Source organism: Heliangelus exortis, chromosome 8 (assembly GCF_036169615.1).
Source record: "Heliangelus exortis chromosome 8, bHelExo1.hap1, whole genome shotgun sequence".
NCBI classification, from domain to species: Eukaryota; Metazoa; Chordata; class Aves; order Apodiformes; family Trochilidae; genus Heliangelus; species Heliangelus exortis.
Window position 1 is genome coordinate 4,302,887 of NC_092429.1, and position 21,522 is coordinate 4,324,408.

The 21,522-nt window shown below is 43.5% G+C and overlaps 1 protein-coding gene across 2 annotated transcripts; it reads left to right on the forward strand.

Moving 5' to 3' along the window:
• Positions 1-1,652: 1,652 nt before the first annotated feature.
• On the forward strand, positions 1,653-19,928 carry C8B (complement C8 beta chain). Of its 2 annotated transcripts, XM_071750046.1 has the most exons (14): positions 1,653-1,851; positions 2,149-2,327; positions 2,899-3,028; positions 4,582-4,735; positions 5,818-5,959; positions 6,798-6,939; positions 9,218-9,350; positions 10,190-10,387; positions 11,541-11,781; positions 12,894-13,022; positions 13,682-13,845; positions 15,985-16,138; positions 17,323-17,391; positions 18,792-19,928. In XM_071750046.1, exons 3-14 carry the CDS (start codon positions 2,943-2,945, stop codon positions 18,944-18,946), a joined length of 1,767 nt encoding a protein of 588 aa, XP_071606147.1. In that variant the 5' UTR covers positions 1,653-1,851; positions 2,149-2,327; positions 2,899-2,942; the 3' UTR covers positions 18,947-19,928. The 2 variants fall into 2 exon arrangements, with proteins under 2 accessions (XP_071606147.1, XP_071606148.1); XM_071750047.1 differs by lacking the exons at positions 1,653-1,851; positions 2,149-2,327 and having other exon boundaries at positions 2,823-3,028.
• The last annotated feature ends 1,594 nt before the right edge of the window (positions 19,929-21,522 follow it).

Below are 21,522 nucleotides of genomic sequence, written 5' to 3' on the forward strand. Positions count from 1 at the left end.
ACCCCATTTCCTAGCTCCCACAGCAGCACTTCTATAAATACCCCTGATCAGTGAAGAAAGTAGATTAAAAGAAACCCAGGGTAATGGGCAGCAAATCAATGTCCATTCAGCCTCAGACATTTGTGAAAATAAAAGATTATGAAGAATTATTGCCAGGTACTGGCTGTGTGAAGCCCTTTTGTGGCATCTTTGTCTCCTTTAACAGAAAGTTTTTTGTCTGAGAAGAGCTCTGAGCCAAGAGCCAGTTGGTACAATGGTGTAAGAGCTTGTGGGGTTTGTGACTTTTATATTATTTGGCAAATTCACGTTATGAGTGGGGTTTTTTCTTTCAAAAAGGGTGTTTCTAGTTTGAAAATGAGTTTGTGTGTGTGTTATCTTGAGGCCTAATGGAGAGAAGGTGTGGGGCATGGAAAGGTTTTTTACCTCCTCATTACTGCAGCCCCTCTTCACAGGACCTTATATAAATCAAAGCTTTCAGAGCTGAACTTGTGCCAGATTTGGACCAGGTCCCTGTAAGGCATTGTTTTTAATGAATCAAAAGCCAGAAAAGGAGAATTAAACTCAACAAGATGTGTTTTTTATTTCCAGGGCCTTTCAGAGGACCAGTCTCACCACCAGAAATGAAAGGTATTAGTAAAAAAAAATGATGGTGCAACAGAGTCAAACATCTGCAAACATTCCTTAGGGTTTCCTACTTGTAAGCTTTACCATATTTGCCCCCTGGATGTATGTTCTTCACCATTAAATCAGTGGGTGAGCCTCCTCTTGTCTTTGAATGAGCCAGGTGTGTTCTTCTGCAGAAGGAAATGAAAATACTGTCTCAGACAAGAAGAAGAAAAAAAAAACCCTTTTGAAAAGAGCAACAAAGATGCCCTGAATAGCTGTTTGTTGGCTTCAGTCTGACATTTCCCAGGAAGGACCTTTCATCTCTGATGTGGTTCATAGTTTTCATTTGGAAAGGAAATTGTCATTTAAAAAAAAAAAAAAATCATCATACTTGGTGAAACCATATGGTGACAGCTGTCACTTATGGGGACAGGGGGTTACAGACTTAGGTTGGTGTCATGAGCTCTGCAAAGAATGTTCAGTTCACTCTGAAAAGAGTTTTAGCAGGTAGGAAATTCTGTCTTTTGGGTTCTTGCTGCTGTTTGAGCTCCTTTCTGCTCGTTGAGGAGCAAGCACTGAGATGCTCATGGTGAGAAGCAGTGAAACAAGAGCTTGGAGATCCTCACAGGCTGCCAGGGCTTGCAGATAAATCCAGAGGGTGTTCAGTTTATAATCTTAGCTTCTCTCTTTTGCTGCTATTAAGATACTGCCTGTGTTCTGCATTTCCCAGCCAGCAAAGCTTCTGCCTATGGAGAAGTCTTTCCTGGAAGTGTTTTGGTTTGGGTTTGGTTTTTTTGGGTTTTTTTTTGTTTTTTTTTTTTGGTTGGTTTTTTCTTTTGGTTTGGTTTGGTTTTGTTGTTGTTTTTTGGGTTTGTTTTTTTTATTTTCTGGGGTTTTTTTTTTGTTGGTGATGGTTTTTTTGGTTTTTTTTTTTTTTTTTTTTTTGCCATGCACAAATGATTAACAGCTAAATCAATGGTGCCAAAGGTTGAGCAAACTGCGTCACACAGGCACACCTTGGGTTTAGTCTGGAGCAAAGTTATTTGAAACAAATAAGCAAAAAAAGGCAAACAAAAAGCTTTGCACAGCCTAAGCCATTTTTCCTAAGACACAACTTTTTTTTTTTTTTAAGGATTCAGCAGCCAGTAGCTGATTTTGCAGGGCCACAACTCTACAGCCAGAGTAATGTGGTTTGTAAGGTAACTGGGAGTCATTTGGTGGTACAGCACTCAGCCAGCTTCTCAGGTTTGTTTTGTATTAGTGGGTAAGATTAATTTCACAGATAGCATCCCTCCTCCTCATAATCAGCAAATTAAATTGCATTTTTAATCTGTATCATCCCAGCACTGGGAGGCATCCCAGGGGGAGAGGCTGTGCTGCTAAAAGTTGCACACAGAGGGCAATGTTCTTTAAAGAACCTCTGCTTGGCCACCAAGAGGGGGATGGGAGAAGAGGAATGCAATTATGGGCCTCATTTTGTCCAAGGAAACACAGATTCAGATGACTTTTCCCCCCCTAAGACACTTATTTTCAGTTAATTAGGAAAATGAGAGGCTGGTGTGTGTCAGGAATCAAAAAACCATACCTGGAGTGAGAAGCAGCAGGACATGAAGAAACTGAGGAAAACTTGAAGAAAGGAAACTGAGGAAAAATTCTGCAAGGTTTTGAAGATTCTGATCTGCTTTTCAGAGCACAAGTGACCTGATAGGAATCAGCCCTGGGTGAGTTCTCTGCCCCCTTAGGACCATTGAAGAGAGGGAATGACTCAACATAGTAGCCAGAAAACACCAAGATGTTTAATTTGCTGTCCTGAAAGGTCTTGAAACCTTGAGAGATTTTGGGTACGTGGAGCAGAGGATCTCTATGGAAGAGTCCATCCAGGGCTGGGGATGATTCTTTCCATGAGAAGGACTGGAGAGGAATGGGCTTCCTCTGGAAGACAGGAAAAGCAGAAATAAGTAAATGATTCCACACTCTGCTCTATCCCTAGGAAACCAACATTCCTTTACTTATCACTTCCCCCTTGCCAAGACCTGAGAGTGTTTCATTTGTTGAAATATTAATTTTTTTTTTCCCTGTCCCTTGAAAGGAGGATTACAAATAAAAACCTGAATTGCTTCAGGACCAATCTTTGCTTCTTTCCCGCTCGCCTCCAGCCAGCGGCGTCCTAACGATTGCAACATTTACCTTGTGAATCTGCCAGGTGGTGGGGTCATCTGCTGTTTGCAGGGTGGCAAAACCGACCCAGCAATTTATCTTTTTCTCCTCGAATCCTTTTTCACCCCCCCCCAGCAGATGGAAAAGTGATTTCCAATCGCCGGCAGCACCTCGGAGCGATGAGCGCGGTGTTGGCTCCCGACCCCGGTGCCAAACTGGTGCTGCTCCATGCCCTGCTCAGCATCATAAATGTTCATTGCTTTGGGTAAGTGGATGTTTCTGAGGCTGTGTCCATGGGCTGATGTGATAAAAAGCAAAAAATCAGTCAAGACTCTTTGCTTCTCCTTTGGAGAGCACGTAAATGCCGTCTTGAGCCCTTGTTCTGTGTTTCTCCTGAACAGGGAAAGGGATTGTTCTGAAATTAAGGTAGGGAAATGGTTCTGCCTTCAAAAAAGAATTCTGTCTGATCAATCTGAGATGACAAATAGCCAGGGTTGTGTTGGAATGTGGAATTCTGGTTGCAACATGCAGCCTCCTCCCATGCTACTGCCCGACACTGTGCTGAAGACTCAGGGGTTTGTTTTCTTTAAAGATGTAGATGGCAAGAATCTGGCTGATAGTTGCTTTTTTTCCCTGCTAAATGAGTAGATTTTGCTTTTTTTTTTTTGTTTAGATTTTTCAGAGGACTGCAGTCAACCACTGACTGTAATCTTTCCAGTCTAACTGTGTTTTTCCCCTGTTCTCTGAACTTTTAAGCTCTGCTTTCTTGCCTCAGTCAGCTGATGAGTTTTTGTCATTCCTTTGTTCCCCAGGGATTTTTTAATATGCAGCAATAGGAGCCCTTTGCCAGGCACTAAAATTAAAGCTTCAGCTGCTGTTATTCCTTGTCTTGGTGGAGGAAGTGGGAACACTGCTGTGTGTAGATTCCTTGTCAAAATGAGTATGAAAAGGAACTCATTGTCAGTGTTTTACTAAAGCTTCCCACTTAAATAAGGTGCTCCAAGGAAGCATTTGTTTGGGATAAGGATTTAATCAGAAATACTGAGCCCACCAAACAAATAGGCAGCATTTTGGCTGTGGCATCATGGAAACCTTGGAGACAGTTGTCATGTGAGGGTGTGAGACTGGGAAGAAGAGTAAAGGCTCACACTTGGGCTTCAGGTCCCTTACTGGGATGGATGGGATCAATGGGTTAATGGCTCTATTGTGAATGGAGAATAAAGTTGAAGACTCATGGGTTTGCCCAGCTCAAGAAGAACCAAACTACTTGGCAAAGGGAGGTGCTGAAGCTGGTTTTCAAAAATGCTGAGTTCAGGCCAGCCCTCAGCATCCCAGCTGGGCTTTATTGGGGGATATCTGACCATGGAGCTCTGCATTGTGTAGGGCAGCAAAGCACCAAAGTGCTGCCCATACAGCAAGGAGTGAGGGGGCAAGGGCAGCACATGGGTGTGCAGATTTGACTGCTGGCCACTTTGCTGCTCATCTGGTAGGGCTTGCTTGTGCTGCTTGAGGTGAAACTTGGCTTGGTGGGACATGGGTTGAGTTTCCTGTGGGACAGATCCTGCAGCCACCCCTCTGCAGACTTATTCTCATGGTGGTGTAGGAGACTGGGACTGCTTGTGAGTGTTGAGGAGTGCATCAGGTTTCATACAAAATCAGTCGCTGAAATATCGAGGTCCCGTGGTAGGTTTGATGATGTCCAACACGTGTCAGTGCTCTTTGGCAAGTGGTTTTTGCACAGGTATAGGCCAAATTACTTTGTCCTCATAGCTGGGTGGTTCCACACCCTGAATGAAGCTCTTGTGTTGTTGGCTGCAGTGGTGAAAAAGTGTCCCTGAACTTCAGCAGCACCAACAGGAGCACGGCCAACACCAGAAGCACCCGCTCCGTGAGCAACCTGCCCCAACCCCGGGACTGTCTGCTCTCCCCCTGGTCCTCCTGGAGCAAATGTGATCCCTGTCAAAAGAAAAGGGTGAGTGTTTGTGGTCTGAGAGGCCAGGAGGCAGGACCTCCTCCATGCTGCTTCTTCTTTGGCCTCTGAGTTGGGCAGAGAGCAGAGAGCTGCTGAGTCAAGTCCTGTCCTGGTGAGACTGTGGGCTTGTGCTTTCAGGTGGCTTTTTAGCTCATCAGCTCTTCTCTCCCAGTAACTCCAGTGGTTTCCAAGCTACCTCACTGTCCTGAGAAGGTGTTAGCCCTGGATTGGTGAAAAGATGGGCAAGAAGCCCAGGCTTTGCAGGAACTTTCTCCAACAACTTTTCTTCCAGCATCAGTGGAAGGCACCACCTCCATTAATGCTCCCCTGTGGGACCTGGAGACACTTAGGATTAAGATGCTTTTTGTTGTCTGCCAATGAGTGTTTTCTGCCCAAAAATCCCTATCAAGTGCAAGTGATGATCCCAGCAGTGTGAAGAGCAAAATCCCTCTTGCTAGAGTGACCTCTGCTAATGAGTTGGAGAAGCCATTCCTGGGCTTAGAGGGGAATAAGTGGGGATGGGAGCCGGGAAGAGTGAAGCTTTGTATCAAAGAGTTAATCTTAAAAGCTGGGGGGGAAAAAAAAAAGAAAAAAAAAAAAGGAGGGCTAACATATTGGACAGAGTAATTGAGTGCTTCACAGCAGTGTTGTGGGCGGAAAAAAATCCCTGATGATGCAGAGGGCCAAGTAAATACTCTGACAGAAAATAACAAGGGATGTCGTTATCAGCACTAATTGAAAGAGAGGAGAGGCAACTGAATCCTTCCTTACTCTTGCAGATGCCCACACTACCCTGTCAGGCTCATTTAAACAAACTGTCAAAGGAAAGCAAACTTTCCTTCATCCCTTCCAATCCTCAATCCTGCCTTTGTAAAATTAAAACTCTTGCAGATCAGAAACCTTTGAAATGAGGCACGTTACCAGCATCACACACTTCTTTGCTGACAATTTTTTTTTTTTTTTATTTGACAGTGCTCTTAGATCAAATCTCCCCAATGCTAAGTTTGTTTTTTTTAACTACAGAAGCGTAAAATTCACAATTTCTGTACACTTGAGTCAATATTTTTTTTATTTCATCACAGTACAGATTTGCCCGCCTGGAACAACCTTCTCAGTTCAATGGAGATCCCTGTGATTACTCTGACAGAGAAACTGAAGATTGTGTTACAAATAATCCTTGCAGGAATAAAGTTCCATGTGATGGGTTTGTGTGTGCAGTCACAGGTAAGGACTCCAGGAGTGAGAACTGGGGGTGCTGAGGTGACATCTCCTGTCACCATCACGTTGGACTTTCTGCTACTCAGGAGCTTGCTGGGCTAAAGAGATGTCAAGAGTTGACCTTGGTCCATCTGTGCTTATGTTTGCATCAGGGGGTTTGAGCTGATTAACCAATGTTTCTCAGTTTAAAACATGTCTTTAACATCTCCAGGTAGGAAATCAAAGCCCAGTTATAGCCATAAAATCTGAGGGTTGGATGGCAACAGGAGAGCAAGCACTGGGGATCCTCGCCACGTGCCCAAGAGCACAGGAGGTTATGATGGTCCTCATGGCATTTCCCCTCATCCAGATCACTCATTAGTGATAACAAGAAGTGTGTGGAAGCCAGGCTGCAGTTACCTGTGTCCAAAATTTGATCAACCTCTACTTTGCATCTGCAACCTGGCAGCAGAGAGGAAAGTGGGTAGGGAACAGGGGGACAGAGATCAGAATCACTTTCCTTTGTCCTGTGCTATCCCTTTCCTGTACTTTTAATTATTTTTGGGTTTTGTTTTCTTTTTTGTTGTTTGTTGTTTTTTTTTTCCTAAGTTGAGCAAGGAATGTTAAGATTCTGAAAGTTTTGGGGGAAAATGAGCAGATGGAGTTTGGTGATTAAAAACCTGACTTTTTTTTTTTTTTTTTTTGTGCAGATAGAGGAATTATTTTCCATCTAGGTTTAAATCATACATTGTAGGAGTCTTTTATTTTGTTTCTAGACTCTAAGTCAGGGGCTGTTGGTTTTCCAAAATTACTGCTAAGTGTGATAATGGATTGTTTTATGAGTAATTCACACCTTGCATCCTAGGGAGATGCATTACACGGAGGCTGCTTTGTAATGGGGACGATGACTGTGGGGATCAGTCAGATGAAAAAAACTGCAAAAAAGTGTTTAAAAAATGTGACCAGAAGATGGAGCAATACTGGGGAATAGAGAATCTGGCAAAAGGGTAAGTCAGTGACCTTCACCAGGTGTTTCCTTACAGCAGAGTGATTTTACATCCCAACATTTCCCTAATATCTACAGGTATTTGCCAAATTAATCAGTGGGAGGGTTTTGATAATCTGATTATTTTGCACAGATTTAAGTAAAGTTTGACTTTGATCTCAGTCAGTCTGTGGGGAGCAGGAATGTCCTCACCTTTAGGAGTGCAGAGACTACTTCAAATTGGGGTTTTGGAATAAAACTGAAGGAAGTTTCTTAAAATCTGAGCATATACTTATCCACATTGCTATAGAGTGACTTCAGTCAGCATCTTGCATTACGTGAAATCTGCACCTGGCTGTGGATTTTTTTTGCTTTTATTTTTTTTTTCACAATTTTCTGGTTTTGGAGCAATCAGAATTTCTTTAATGTCTTTCACAACAGTGAGAGGCAATGGAATTGGTGTGCATGGGGTAGCAGTAACCTGCATGTTACCAAGTGCCAACTTTTTGGGGTTCAAACTGACATCTGAATTGATCCAGGTTTTCCAGGCTAACAGTGGCAACTCTCTGTAATAGCAGCCTGTGTGAAAGGGGTTTTTTCTCATTCTGTAGGGGAAAAAATGGTTTTTACATGAAAGAAAGGCAAATAGCAGAAAAATCATGTTGCAGGGAAAAAATTATAATTTCCTCTTTATTCTCTGGAGATAGGGCTGCTGCACTTGTCATTGCTAATGCTTTGTACTTCTGAGTTTAATCAAAATTAAAAATAATGTTGGACAATTATAGGAACATGCTTCTCATCTCTTTGAAGCTGCAATTGCTCAGTAATTTGCTTTTAGTGGACTTCCCTTCTTTTCAGATTGTTCTAAAATTAGAGTTAATATTTTACAGCTTCAGAGTCATTATCACATGAGTCTCTCTCTCTCCCCAAAATAAGGAGAGGCAGATCCAAAAAAGGCCTGGAATGTTAACAGGGGCATGACATGAACTATTAGCAATTTTTCTTTTTTTTCTTTTTTTTTTTTCCTTTTCCTTTTCCTTTTCCTTTTCCTTTTCCTTTTCCTTTTCCTTTTCCTTTTCCTTTTCCTTTTCCTTTTCCTTTTCCTTTTCCTTTTCCTTTTCCTTTTCCTTTTCCTTTTCCTTTTCCTTTTCCTTTTCCTTTTCCTTTTCCTTTTCCTTTTCCTTTCCCTTTCCCTTTCCCTTTCCCTTTCCCTTTCCCTCTCCCTCTCCCTCTCCCTCTCCCTCTCCCTCTCCCTCTCCCTCTCCCTCTCCCTCTCCCTCTCCCTCTCCCTCTCCCTCTCCCTCTCCCTTTCCTTTTCCCTTTCCCTTTCCCTTTTCCTCTTTCTTTTTCTTTTTTCCCTTTTTTATTTTTTTTCCTCTTCTTTTTCTTTTTTTTTCTTTTTCCTTCTTTTTCTTCCTTCTTTTTTTTTTTTTTGTGAGCTTTCCTTTAAGGACTCTTTTTATTATTGGAGGATGAGTTTGTGGGGATGGGTGCTGCATCCTCAGCTGGGTGATGGGAGGGTATCCTGAGAGTGAGGAACAGAAAGGTTTTTACTGCACCAGGACCCCCCCCAGCAGGAATAGAAGAAGCAAATAGTGGAGTTTAATCTCCTCATCTAAAATCTGCACTGTGACATCCTTTCTTAGAGCAGGCAGGTTAAGGTTGCTTCCCCTCATCCATTAACATCAAAGGAAAACTTCCCAGTGACTCAAAGGAATAGTTGAGCACTTGCTGGAGTCCCTGGATCTTGTTCCTGGCACTTTTCACTCTCAACTTCTGACCTCTGGTTGATCCTTGACCAACCCAGCAAAAATGGGAAGTGATAAACTAGGAAAAAAAATGGGAATTTAAAATTAGCCTGGATCTGATGACATGGGTTGGCTTCTCTGGAGATCCTGCTGGATGCTCCTGCACTGCTGGGGGCATTTGGGGATCATCAAGGTGGGCAACCTGGGTGGGGGTTTGGGTGGTCCAGTTTGTTCTGTTCTTCCCAGGAATTTCCAGTAAGGCTGCAGGAGCTGCCAGTGCAGTGTTCTGGTGTCCTTCCTAGCTGGGTGGTGAAAGTTGCTCTTCCATAATTAATACACTTGTTGAATTTGACTCTGTCTTTTGCTTTCTTGTTAGTCAGGGGGGTTTTTCTGGAGGGAATGGGTTGATCAGACAGTGAAAGAGGCAAAACTGAACTTCAAGAAGCTCTCAAAGAGCCCTCAGCCAAAGTATTTTTTGCCTTTCTCAGCCCAGTCATTTGCTGTTTACCCCTAATTCAGTGATAATACTTTGCTGTTTTGCTTCCTGCACAGGCTGAACATCTTCACAAACAACTTGGAAGGATTAGTTCTTGATCACAGGTACTATGCTGGAGGATGTTCTCCCCATTACATTGTGGACACAAGGTTCAGAAAGCCATATAATGTAGAAAGCTACGTGCCAGAGGTATGTCTCAGATTCTTGTGCAAATAAATAGAAATATTCCAGTAAAGGTAGCATGTGGTACTGAGAAAACTTCATTACTAAATCATTTTATGAAGAATTACAAAGCTTGTGAGCTCACATGGGGTAAGGCTGGATGGAGCCCTACTTGTGGGACATCAGCTTGGAGATGTCCCCTTATAATATCTGTGTGGTTTTGGAAGAGATGGCAATGACCCATTGGACCTGGGCACTGCAAAAACTGAGCCTAACCTTCCCAGTGCCCTGTGCCCCAGACCCCACAGCCACCCAGTGGGCAAGGGAAGTTTAATTGGAGGTGGAATTATAGAGTGCCTGGAGAGCCAGGCTGGGAAAAATGTCCTTGAGCACACCAGGGACATGGCAGCACACCAGGTGCCCTGTGCAGAGGCTCCTGGCTGGTTTCTGTGGGGCACCAGAGCTGTATTTCAAATATTGTAAATTTGACCTTAAAGCTCTTGCTGACACAGAATGGAATTTTTGAGCGTTGCCTGTTAGAGGAAGCCTTTTCCTCTTAGAATTCTGAGTTTAATTGATGCCTTTGTTTAAGATTTCACCTCCTTTGCATAAGATTGACATCCTAAGTAAAAGCCTGAAGTCCTTGCAGTAGAGAGGAGAGAGCAGCTTTTCTGCTGCTGTAAATGCAGGATTCTTGAAGTACCAGTGTTAATAATAATGGTGCTTTGCAATTATAAAAGGCTTTTCATCTTCAAAGTGCAAGCATTAATCCACAAGTACATTTGTATCTGTACTCCTTCCCCCTGCTTCAGGTACACAATTGCTGTGCAGGAAATTAAATGTGTTGTTTTTTCCTTTCTGTTTAGACCACAGGCAAATATGAATTTACAATGACTGAATACAACTCCTACTCAAATTATGAAAGCTTTGTCCTGAAGGCAAAAGCTGAGCAGTCTGGCTTCAGCTTTGGTATAAAAATACCAGGAGTGTTTGAACTGGGTTACAGTTCTAATGACAACAGGTTCCAGAAGTTCATTCAAAGGATGAAAAGATTTTCTTCAACTGTAAGCACTTCTCTGCTTAATTCTCTGCTCATGTATGTGCACAGCACTTTGGTCCCCATCATCAGACCAGCAGCCAGGACCAGCAGAAATTAGAGTATTCCTCCTGATTGAGTTTACTCTTTGTGTTGGTCAAGTGTTGACTATGGCCACAACTCCTTTGTGTGTATTTTTAACATTTTTTTTCCATTCCCATGTCCTGCAGGACTTTTATGCCAGAAAAACATATCATACAGCACATATAAATATCTCTGTGTGTTGGTGTTTTCTTCTTTCCTTTGAGTTTTGTTGCTGTAGCATATTCTGTGGACTATAAATAATAATTGGGCTCAGGCAGAGAATTGCCAGTTCCCATGTAAATCATCTGGGTTTCAGATGTCAGAGGTTTTCAGCACAGTGGCAAAGCCTGATCAGCATTTTTAGGGGTGGAGCAGTCTTTTGGAATGCCACTTGTGTCCTTGTATCCCAGGTCTGTCAGATTAGAGCCTGGACCCAGGCTGTGCCACATCCCAGTTGTGATGGGCTCCTTTTTCCCCTCTCTAAAACCAGTCCAGGTTTTCACAAGCTACAACAGAAAGTCTTGGCTTTGCTAACTCAAAAGATTTTTCAGTTGCAAGCTGTTAAACTGCTAAACATGATCTGAGGCTGAGAAAACTGGGTCTGTTCAGCCTTGAGAAGGTTTAGGGGAGACCTTATTAGGATGTTCCAGCACTTAAAGGGGGGCTACAAAGCAGATGGAGACTCCCTGTTTACAAGGAGTCCCATGGACAAGGGGCAATGGGCACAAGTTGCTCCTGGGGAGATTCTGATAAAACATCAGGAAAATTTTTCACTCTGAGGACAGTCAGACACTGGGATGGTCTCCCAGGGGAGGTGGTGGATTCCCCCACTTTGGAAAGTTTTGAATCTCAGTTAAATGAGGTGCTGAGACATTCATATAAACAATAATATCAGAAGGGTTGGACCAGATGATCCTTAAGGTCCCTTCCACCCTGACATCCTGTGATCCCATGATGAATCCTGACCAGTGTTAATTGTTCAGTAGCAAAATAATAAATGGCTTCATCAGAGCTTAATAGCAAATAATTTTATGCTGTCACCAGCAAGTCATCCTTCCCTTTTTTGGGATTTTCTTGTGGTTTTGCATCTCGTGCAGTCCAGCAACTTCATCCATGCCCGTTCTGAGCTGGCTGTTGGTGTTTATAAGCTGAAACCCCAGTCCCTGATGCTGCATTATGAGTTCCAGCAGAGACTCCAGCAGCTCCCAGTAGAGTACAGCTACGGGGAGTACCGGGAGCTCTACAGAGACTATGGCACCCACTACATCACTGAGGCCACTGTTGGGGGCATCTATGAGTACACTTTGGTCATCAACAGCCAGGAGCTCCAAAAAGCAGGTAGGTGCATCTGGTGGTTGTGAAAAACAAGGGGGGTTGGGTAGATTTTTGGGGTGAAAGCCCCTCTGCAGGCACCCAGTGATGGTTGAGGTCTGAGGTGAGAAAAGAGAGGGTGGAAGGAGGAGTTGGTGGCATCCCAAAGAAAGCCCATGGGGAATACAGGACTGGAAGTGCTTGATGGCTTGGGATTCAAAGCATCCTCAGCATCCTGGCTTTCCTCTAGCTCTCAAGCTGTGGCTGCTGCCAGTTCACAAAAAAGGGCCCCATAGCAAGTATTTCAGACAGTATTTTAGATGACACGTTTGGGAGGCTGACAAGATGTTGAGAGGAATGAGAATCATGTAGCTTAACACTTTTGTCAGCTTTGCAAACCTTCAGCTAAGTTCTTTTTTTTTTCCATTGCCTTTCAAATGAGTTTGGAAACACCTTTAGCCTGGAGAGCTTTTCCAGCATGTAGGAAACAGTAAATAATTTGCTGGGTGACTCTTACACCTGACATCGCTCTTGCTCTTTGGCTCTGGCTTCCTTTTATTTTTTTTTTTTTTATTTTTTTGCTGAAAATGATGATTGTTGGGTAGGCTGGAGCAAGCTGTGTGACATTAATCAATAGCTGCACTCTTTTATTTATTCATTGGCATGGGAGTGAGTCTTTGCTGTCCATTTGCAGCAGCATTCAGTGGGCTCTGCTGGGTCTGATGCTCAGCCTGGTTGCTCCTCTGCTCTCCAGGAAGTTTTTTTTTCCTGAAGTCAGATACAGCCCAGAGGGACAGAATTAAAATTCAGATTGCAGGTATTCAAACCATCAGCACTGCCCAATTTCTCTGATGTTTGGCATTTAAGTCACCAGCCAGGCTCCCATCCATTGCAGTGGGGCTGGGTTGGTCATTAAAAACCTCTTCTAGCATTTACCTGGTTTTTAGAGTTCTGTGAAATGTAGAGATTTCATTACATTTCAGATGGATCTACTAAATATCCCCCAAAAAAGGTTTCTTCCTCTCATCTCCTTTTTTTCCAATGGAAAAATACTTACCAACTGACACCGTTCTGTGTATGTGGACAAAAAACATTTCACAGGTGTAGTAAAACACTGATTTTTTTCATGTGTCTTAAAGGTTATTCTCTGAGTGATGTCCAGAAATGTGCACAGTATGGCTTTAACATTGGGGCAAATATTTACCAAGTCTATGGGAAGCTTGGAATAACTGAAGCTGGCTGTAAATCCCTTTTAAAAGAAATTGGAGGTAAGCATGAAACACTTCTGCCATTTCATTTCTAGCTTTTGTCAGAATGAGAAGATTTTGTGATGTTGCCTGCCTGAAAGATTTCCCCACCCCCTTCACAGCTGCTTTTGAATCTGCTGCTTAACCCCAGCCAAGCCTTGCAGAGGAGATGTCTCAAAGCTTGGCTTTTTGCAAGATTTTCTTTGCTGGGTAGAGAAGAAATATCTGCTCAGTGTCCCAAGAAAAAAAAAATACAGGGACAAATCAACCATTTCCCACCTGGCTGGTACCAGTCATGGATGCACAGGATCACAGACTGGTTTGGGGTGGAAGGAACCTTAAAGTTCATCTAATTCCAAACCCTCTGCATGGGCAGGGACACCTCCAGGTCACTCCAAGCCCCATCCAACCTGGTCTTGAACACTTCCAGGGATGGAGCAGCCACAACTTCCCTGTGCCAGCATCTCACCACCCTCAAAGGGAAGAATTTCTTCCTGATGTCTAGATCTACCTTCTTTTAGCCCAAAACTATAACCCCTCATCCTCTCACTACACACCCTCATAACAAGTCCTTCTCAGCAGGACAGGTCATATACAGGAGGGGTTTTGCTTCTGCCTCAGCTGCAATCCATGAAGAGATACCTGAGCAGATTGGGCAGGTCCTGATTGCATTTTTACAGACAGCACCTCCAGTAAAAGGTTTGTGGAAGATTTCATTGTCCTGGTTCGTGGGGGAGCAAGTGAACACATCACAGCCTTGGCTTACAGAGACCTCCCAACAGCTGCCCTGCTGCAGGAGTGGGGAGATGCTGTCCAGTACAACCCTGAAATCATCAAGCTCAAGGTAAGGTCCCCGTGGCTTTATTCAGCCTCACTCAGCTGGAGAACTCTGTGCTTGCATATACAGATTTTTTTTTTAATTTTTTAAAGGTCAGTTTGTGGGGAAAACAGTATTTTGCAATGTGGTTTCTCTAAGACTGGGTATTCAGTAAACCAAATGTGATGCTTTAGAAAGTGGTTGGAAGTAGAAGAAGTGAAGAACTTTAACCCTTCTGTCTTGGCTGTGCTCATTGCCTACCAAGCAGGTCAGATCCACCTTCTGTTTTACCAGCACAGCACTTACCCAGAAAGTATCAGGCAGTATTTATTTTATAAGGATTTTTTTTTTTTTAATTTCTCCTGCTTTCCCTGAGCATCAGTGACTGTTTAGCAACAATTCTGGTTCAGAAGGTCAAGTGGTTCCCCATCCATGGCCAGATGTTTGTGCAGTGCAGCTAAACTTCAATAATAGGAGTTAGGTTTTGAAGAGCCAGGGTTGTTTTCATTCTGAAGAGTTTTAGAAATACTCTGTAAAAATAAAAAAGTGAGCAGGAGTATGGCATTTCTGCCTCATCTTCTTTAATGTCAAAATAAATTCACACAACAGCACAAAGATGCAGGAGAGCATCCATTTAAAACAGGAGTTTGGACTGGTAGTGTTGATTTTAATATTGCACAATTGGTTTTCATTGTAAAATATAATTTTGGGCAAAAATGGCTATGTGTGTAAAAGGTGTTTGTTTCTCATTGAAATCTGTGGCTTTTCATTAACAAAGAAAAAAAAACCACACACACACAAAAAAGTTGAAATCTGTAAAATAAGGGGCAAAGCAAAAAAAGCATCAATTTGGAAATAAAATCAGGATTTTTCCAGCACTTGCTGCTGCAGGGGTGGTTTTCCCAAGCCCCTGGGGTGCTGTAATTTAATTTTTCAAAACTGCTCTGGGAGGTCCCTGGGCAGGAGACATCAGTGGAATCCTCTGTGCTAGAACCCATGCACAGAAAATTCTCCTCCAAGAAACTGTGATGTTCTTTGTCTTGCCTGGCACCAGTGACCAGGCTGCCCAGTGAAAAACCCCAGATGGATGTAATTTGGATTTGGTATCTCTAATCCTTCATTTCCATATTGATATCCCTGTGGGGCTTGCAGATCAAAAGTAGTAGCAGAGTGTGACTAAATATCTGCCCAAGAATGCTTAGTTAGGGAAAACTAAAGCAAATCAGTTCATAAATCATCTCCTGAAGGCTCTTGGCAGGTCACTCTTAGTGTATTTCCTCATTTGTATGATCTGAATTCAAAAAGCAAAGTATGGATCACAGATAATTGATGAAGAGAGGATGTATAGCAGCAGGAAATTAGCTTTTTTTTTTTTTTTTTTTGGTTGAAACATTTGTCTGGTTTTTTGTAGCTCAGGCCTGTGGTAGCAGTAGGGTGATCTGCATTGCTGTGGCCTGGATGGCAGCATCCCTAGAGCAAGGATGGGAATTTGGGGTGACACATCCTCATATTGTCCCACTGGCATTGATAATATTGAGACCATTTTAACTTGCTTGTTTTCAGAAAAAAAAAAAATTTAGTAAGCCAAAGTCTCCTTGTGCACATTCAGAGTGTCTTGCAATCCATTATCATCATCTCCCACTGCCCACATCTGCTTGTGGCTGAAGCTCACACTCCTTTCCCTTCTGAAAGCAGTGGAAACCCCTTTCTTGGCTTCCTACAGAGAGAAATCAGCCTTGAAATGCAGAAATGGTCACAGTGAGAGTGCAAATTTGAATGCCTGTGACATGGGGCTGTGCTGTGTGGCTGTGGGAGGAATGAAGGAGATTTTAGTGGATGGGTTTGGGGGGGACCTTTTAAAAATTGGAAAGGAGAGCACTCAGCAAGCTTAAGTTTGAGCAAATCTGATGTAAAATCATCAGTGTCAAGAAAATGGCTGAGAAAGGATTTAAGGAAACTTTGTTAACTAGTAGTAGTAGAGCTGTTGTATGTTGCTATGCATTCACAGTGATGGTGTAAACCAAGGAGGGGGTCCCTGTAAGTATTCCTGCCATCCCTGCCATGTTGTTCACCAAGTACCACTGGGAAACCTGGAAGCCTGTGCTTCATTTCCCTCTCCAAGTGTGTTCCCAGCAAGCTGTGTGATGTTTTTTCCTTCTCCTCCAGGCAGAGCCCCTGTTCCAGCTGGTGACGCCGAGGAACTTGGCTCAGGCAGCAGCAATAAAAGAAAATCTGCAACGGGCTCTTGAGGAGTTCCAGCTGGAGAGCAGTTCTTGTCACTGTGCCCCATGCCATGGCAATGGCATCCCCTTCCTACGAGGTCAGGAGGGTTTTGCACCTCTTCCCTAAGAGAAATTTATCTCAGCTGGGAATCTGTGGGGAGAGAGGAAACTGGGCGAGTAACTTGCTCTGTAGTTTCTTCTGTCGTTTCTCTTGCAGGTGGTTAAATTATTGATTTTATTTTGTTAAGCTGGTCCATTTGTAGAAAGCCCCTGGTAAGTAAAGGCAGTAAAGTCACAGGATGAGCTTTGTCAGTGGGAGTGACCATCTTTACCAGTTTTGTGGAAGAATTTGTTGCGTCTCAAATATGTGTTAAAAAAATACCTTTGACATCTTCAAGTCTCCTCCTTGGCTTTCAAGGTTGCTCCCATCCTCCTAGAGAAGTGAGGAGTGAGTGTCTCAGCATTAATTAGTGTTTGTAAAAGTATTTTGAAGATGAAAAGCACCATATTAAGTGCCAAGCACAGTTGTCACTGTCACCTCCCCCTGTTTCTAAGAGAAGCTGTCCTCCTTTGTGAGCAGACTGTGAGTTAAAAAGGAAAGGGAAAAAATAATCAAACTGAACAAAAAATGCACTGCCTAAACAAAGATATATGATGTGATGAGGAGAGATTCTAACAAAAGGACCATTTTGTCAAGTACCTCATTTCAATCTACATCTGCAAAAGCCCTGATGAGAATCGTTATCCCCTCATGCAGCAGGGATGGCTTCAGGTACCACTGAGTTGATTGTAGCACTTGAAGGCTTCATCTTGTGATTACCCGTGTTTAAATACCTTCTTAGGTGCTGAGTCAGGTTAGCATTTCATTCAGGAACTTCTCAACAAGAGGTTTTCAATCAGTGTTATTTTCTTAAGTGGGAGCTCTCCTCAGGGCTCCTGCCTTGGGATGCAAACCCCAGCTCTGGCCTTACCTGGACTTTTCCTCTGCTGTAAAGCCAAGCTGGGATGCTCCTGTCCCAGGTGCTCATTCCTGATGCTGCAGTTGGCTTCCTCTCAGCTTTCCTACAATATTGCTGGTGCAGAGGAGCCAGGGGGGCTGTGTGGTACCCTGAATTCCTGGATTCCTTCTCCAGCTTAGCTGAGGTCGAGCCATCCAAGAAAAAATGCTGCTGTTATTTCACCTGCTGCCCTTTCTTCCCAGAAGGGGAAAAGAAATGGGTGTCTGCAGGGAAATGGGACATGAGGTCTCTAATCCCACCTCCTCTGCTCATTTAACTTTCAGGAAGCAAGTGTGAGTGTTTATGTCCCCTTGGCTACAGTGGCCCAGCCTGTGAGACCAGCAAGAGGACAGGTAAGAGGGATCCCAAGAGAATCCCAGCTGTATCCAGGGATGGGGGCTGATGCATGGGGAGTGATGCCCAGCACTGGGCTGTCCTCCTTCTGCCCAGCCCAGTGCCCAAGGGGGGCAAGGGGTCTTGCAGGGGGTCAGATCCACTTTTCCCTCCCTCTTCCAAATTTATTTGCACTCAGGAGGAGGTGGCTTTACTTTTGCAGTTCAAAGTTGTATAAACTCACCTTGCAATTGAATCAAAATACCAAGTCCATGGCAAGCCTCCAGTCTCCTCCCACAGCTCTTTCCTAAGGTTTTCCCTTTGATACAGCCAATATGTTGCAAACTGTTTTCTTCCAGTTATGCTACCATGCATTTTAATCTTAAAATCTTATTATGTTGTTTTGAAGCATTTACTAATGCTTCTTGGTCACTTCATATCACTGCTGTCTCCTGACTGATGTTCTCAGCTTAGATCTGCAAATTTAATCGTTTTGTTTACTTCTTCCAGCTCAATAATTCAGAGGCTAAATAACAGCAGATCTCAGGCACCCAGAGCTCTGGCACAGTCCCACAGTTTGATGCACTGCATTTATCACTGCACTTTGTTTACAGTCTTTTACCCAGTTCTCATTCTGCATGGCTGTGTTCTAACCAAGCCAGGCTGAAATACACTTTGGGCCATGATTTCACTGAGCAGAGGGTCAATTTTCTGGGTGTTTCTAAAGAAGTCCATGGGGCCTTAAACTAGGGAGTCACTTACACCTTGTTCCAGCCTGCTTACCACACGTGTAATAGCATCCAACCCTCCCAAAGACTCACATCCATTCCCTTGTCAACTTGTAACTTCCCTCCTCACTCACCTGCCCTCCTTTTTTTTTTTGTGTTACCTTCATGTTCAGCTCCACCATTCTCAGGATTTTGAATTCATGTCACTCACATGCTCAGGGGCCAGAAGAAACAGTGTAATAGGAAAAGTGATGGGTAGAAAGCTGAATATTCAAGCTGTTGTTCACTGGAGAAGAACATGCTAACATATTCCCTACCACCTCAAAATGCAGCTGACACAAAATTAGTTGCTGTTTTTCTTACCTAGACTTGGATTATGTCAGGGAGGGAAAAAACTCTGTAATCAAATAGAAAGCTAATTGATCATTTTTTTTTCTTGTTCTTGCTGCATAAGGTGTAGTTAGAACAAACACCAGAAGTGCTGAACAGAGAATTAACATCTTAGAAGCAATTATTCATCGTTAGTGACTCAAATATATTATTAGTGGCGTGGACAGTGGCAGATCTGTTTGTCTTTAAATATGATTCATGGAAGCTGACAGCTCTTCCCACGGAAAGGATTGCTTTGTTCTAACAGTGCTTTCAGCCTTTGGGTTGTGGTTTGTTTTTTTTTTGGTTTTTTTTTTTCCCAGATGCTGCTATGAATGGAAACTGGGGGTGCTGGTCCAGCTGGTCTTCATGTGCAGGAGGTGAACGAAGAAGGAGACGACTGTGCAAGAACCCTGGCCCTGAAACTGATGCAGGGTCAGCATGCTCAGGGCCAGATGCTGAGACTCTGGCTTGCTAGAAGGAATCCTGAAGGACTTACCCAAGGCTGATGAGCAGTTTGCAAACTCATCAGGAAGATGTCACCTATATTGGACTCACTCTGCTCGAGGGGCTCAGCCAAGTGCATTGAAGTTGGAGACATTTCAGAGGACATTGGGAGCTGGGTCTGTGTTAGGAACAACAGCTTCAGACATGCTGTGTGGTTGTCCCATGGCACTGTCTTAAATATCCTGACTTTTCCCTGTCTTTGTTGCAACAGGCTAACTGAGATGAGCTTTGTCTGCTGCCTTATTTGGGTAGCTGCATGATTTTTGGTTTTACCATCTCGTTTTTTGAAGGTTCCTTCCAGATGAGGAAAGGCTGCTTGATCTTAGGTGCACCAGAATTAAATTGTGCACTGACTTGAATTGTCTGTCATGTTAGAAATTGTCTTGAAGGAGGGGAAACCTTCTTGTGAAGAAGGTTTCTTCTTTGTGAAGAGCAGTCTGGTGACACCCAAGCACTGTTAGACTATCCCATAGCCCTGCTGCAGTGATCAGCTTCCTCCTGCACCTTTCTGAAGGGGAACAGATACACCCCAGTACCATCAGATGGTTCCTTGGGAAGGGGAGGGAATGACAGAGGGATGGGGAAATTGTAACACTGCTTGGGGATATGGGGAGGCAGGAGGGATGGCTGCATTTTTGCAGGAGAGGCAAAAAAAAAAAAAAAAGTTGTCACTTCAGGGTGTCAGGACCTTCTGCTGAAGCAGGGTGAGCAGCCAGCTCTTCTTGAATGCTTCATCATAAGCAGAGTAAATGGATGATTTTGGAACTACACTTAGTAGTTGCCTCACCCCCAGACAGGCTCTGGTTCCTCAGTTTGATCCCATGAAATCCTGGAATTTGAGCAGCTGCATTGCTGGGCCACTCAGGTTGGGACATCTGAGATGGAGGAGGTTTGCTATGGAAAAAAAAAAAAAAAAATAGAAAGCAAAATGAATGGTTTGTCCTTTGTTACCATCCCTGGAGCCACGCTTCTCAATCCAGGGCAAACAAAAAAGGAACTTGTAATATTGTGCATCATTTATGACTGGCCTGAGCAGGATTGTTTCAGGGACTTGCCACCTACAGGATTTTTGGTGGTTGATGATTTCTGCAAAGACATTTGGTGTGGCATGCTGTAAAATAACCAGCAACAGCTTTGATCCAAGGAACCAATTCCACCAGTGCAAAGTTCTTGTTAAGAAGAAGTTCTTGAGGTGCTGCAGTGGCTGGTTTAGTACTTAGGGGCTGTAGGGTGGAAAGTTGGACCTGATGCTCTCAGAGGTCTTTTCCAAGCTTGATGATTCTGTGCTTCTGTAAATGTTGGGAGTCTTCTAACATCTGCAAGGTCAAACACTCTCTGGAGGGGTTTTTATGATGCTGGTGATGATGGGGTGGTATCACCAGTTTCTCTCCTTTCAGGCTGACATTGTCTAAATGTAAGTCTTGTAAGAACAACTCAGGCTCTCTGACACCTGAACAAAAGAACACACATTTAGTTGTAGCCTTCCTGCCGCCTCCTCACTTCCTGACAAGGTTTCTGTGACAGCTTTAAGAAAAGAAGAGCACATTGCATATGTAAAAGGAGAGTGCTCAGTGCTCCTCATGGGCTTTGTCACTGAGCTGCCAGCCCAAAATATTTCCCTCACCCACCCTGGAAGTCTGGTGGCTTTTGTGTGATAGAAATTAACCAAGAGGTTCATTTATAGGGTGATGCTCAAAAAGGTGACTGCTTATGCTACATTTTATATAAATCAAAGCTTTTGATGCTGTGTTTCAAAGCTTTTTTTAGGGGACACTGGAGCATCTCTCCAGCAGAGGACCCTGCTCATGGTCCATGGGTGCTGTGAAGGCAGGTACTGCAGGGTGGCTGCCTGCCTTTCTAAGGAAGGCTGGAGGTAATCTGATTAAGGGGCTTTCTCAGATGAGTTTAGTGGCTGTTGTAGTTTAGTGGCTTTTAGTGGCCAGCTTTTCTGATCATCAGGATGGAATAAGCACTCTAACCCATGGCCATGGGGTGTCTGTCCACTGCTGGGCTGAGCAGAGCCAAGTAAAGCACCTTGAATTTGGACTCTTGTTCCCAGAGCAGAAAAGCCCAGATTTTTTTTTTTTTTTTTTTTTTTTTTTGAAGTGCCAGTACCTAGGGTTGGATATTTGGGTTGGTTTTTTTGGAGGAAGAGAGACTTTACAGTCCTAAAGATCAGTGGGATAGCCTGCTGGCTAGTGGGATACTTCTACTGAAGTATGAATTCAGCAGTGGCTGAATATTGAGCCTATGGGTTTAAAAGCTTCCCACAAAGGATATAACTTTATCGTGTCCTTGTGATTTTGTGCTTTGATTCAACTAACTAATGATTTATTACAGCCTGGAGGGTAATAAAAAACACTCTGCTGAAGCTTTTATTGTTTCATTTTGGTGCGCATTAAATTTTGGTGCTATCTTTTAGTGGTGTTTCTAACTTCCACTTTTTGTGTAAGTTCAGATTAATCACCCACATTTGAAAGCTGAGGAGGGCAGCAGGCATGATGGGTGCAGGCACTGACTGCCCATTTCCTGGGGGTAAGACACTTG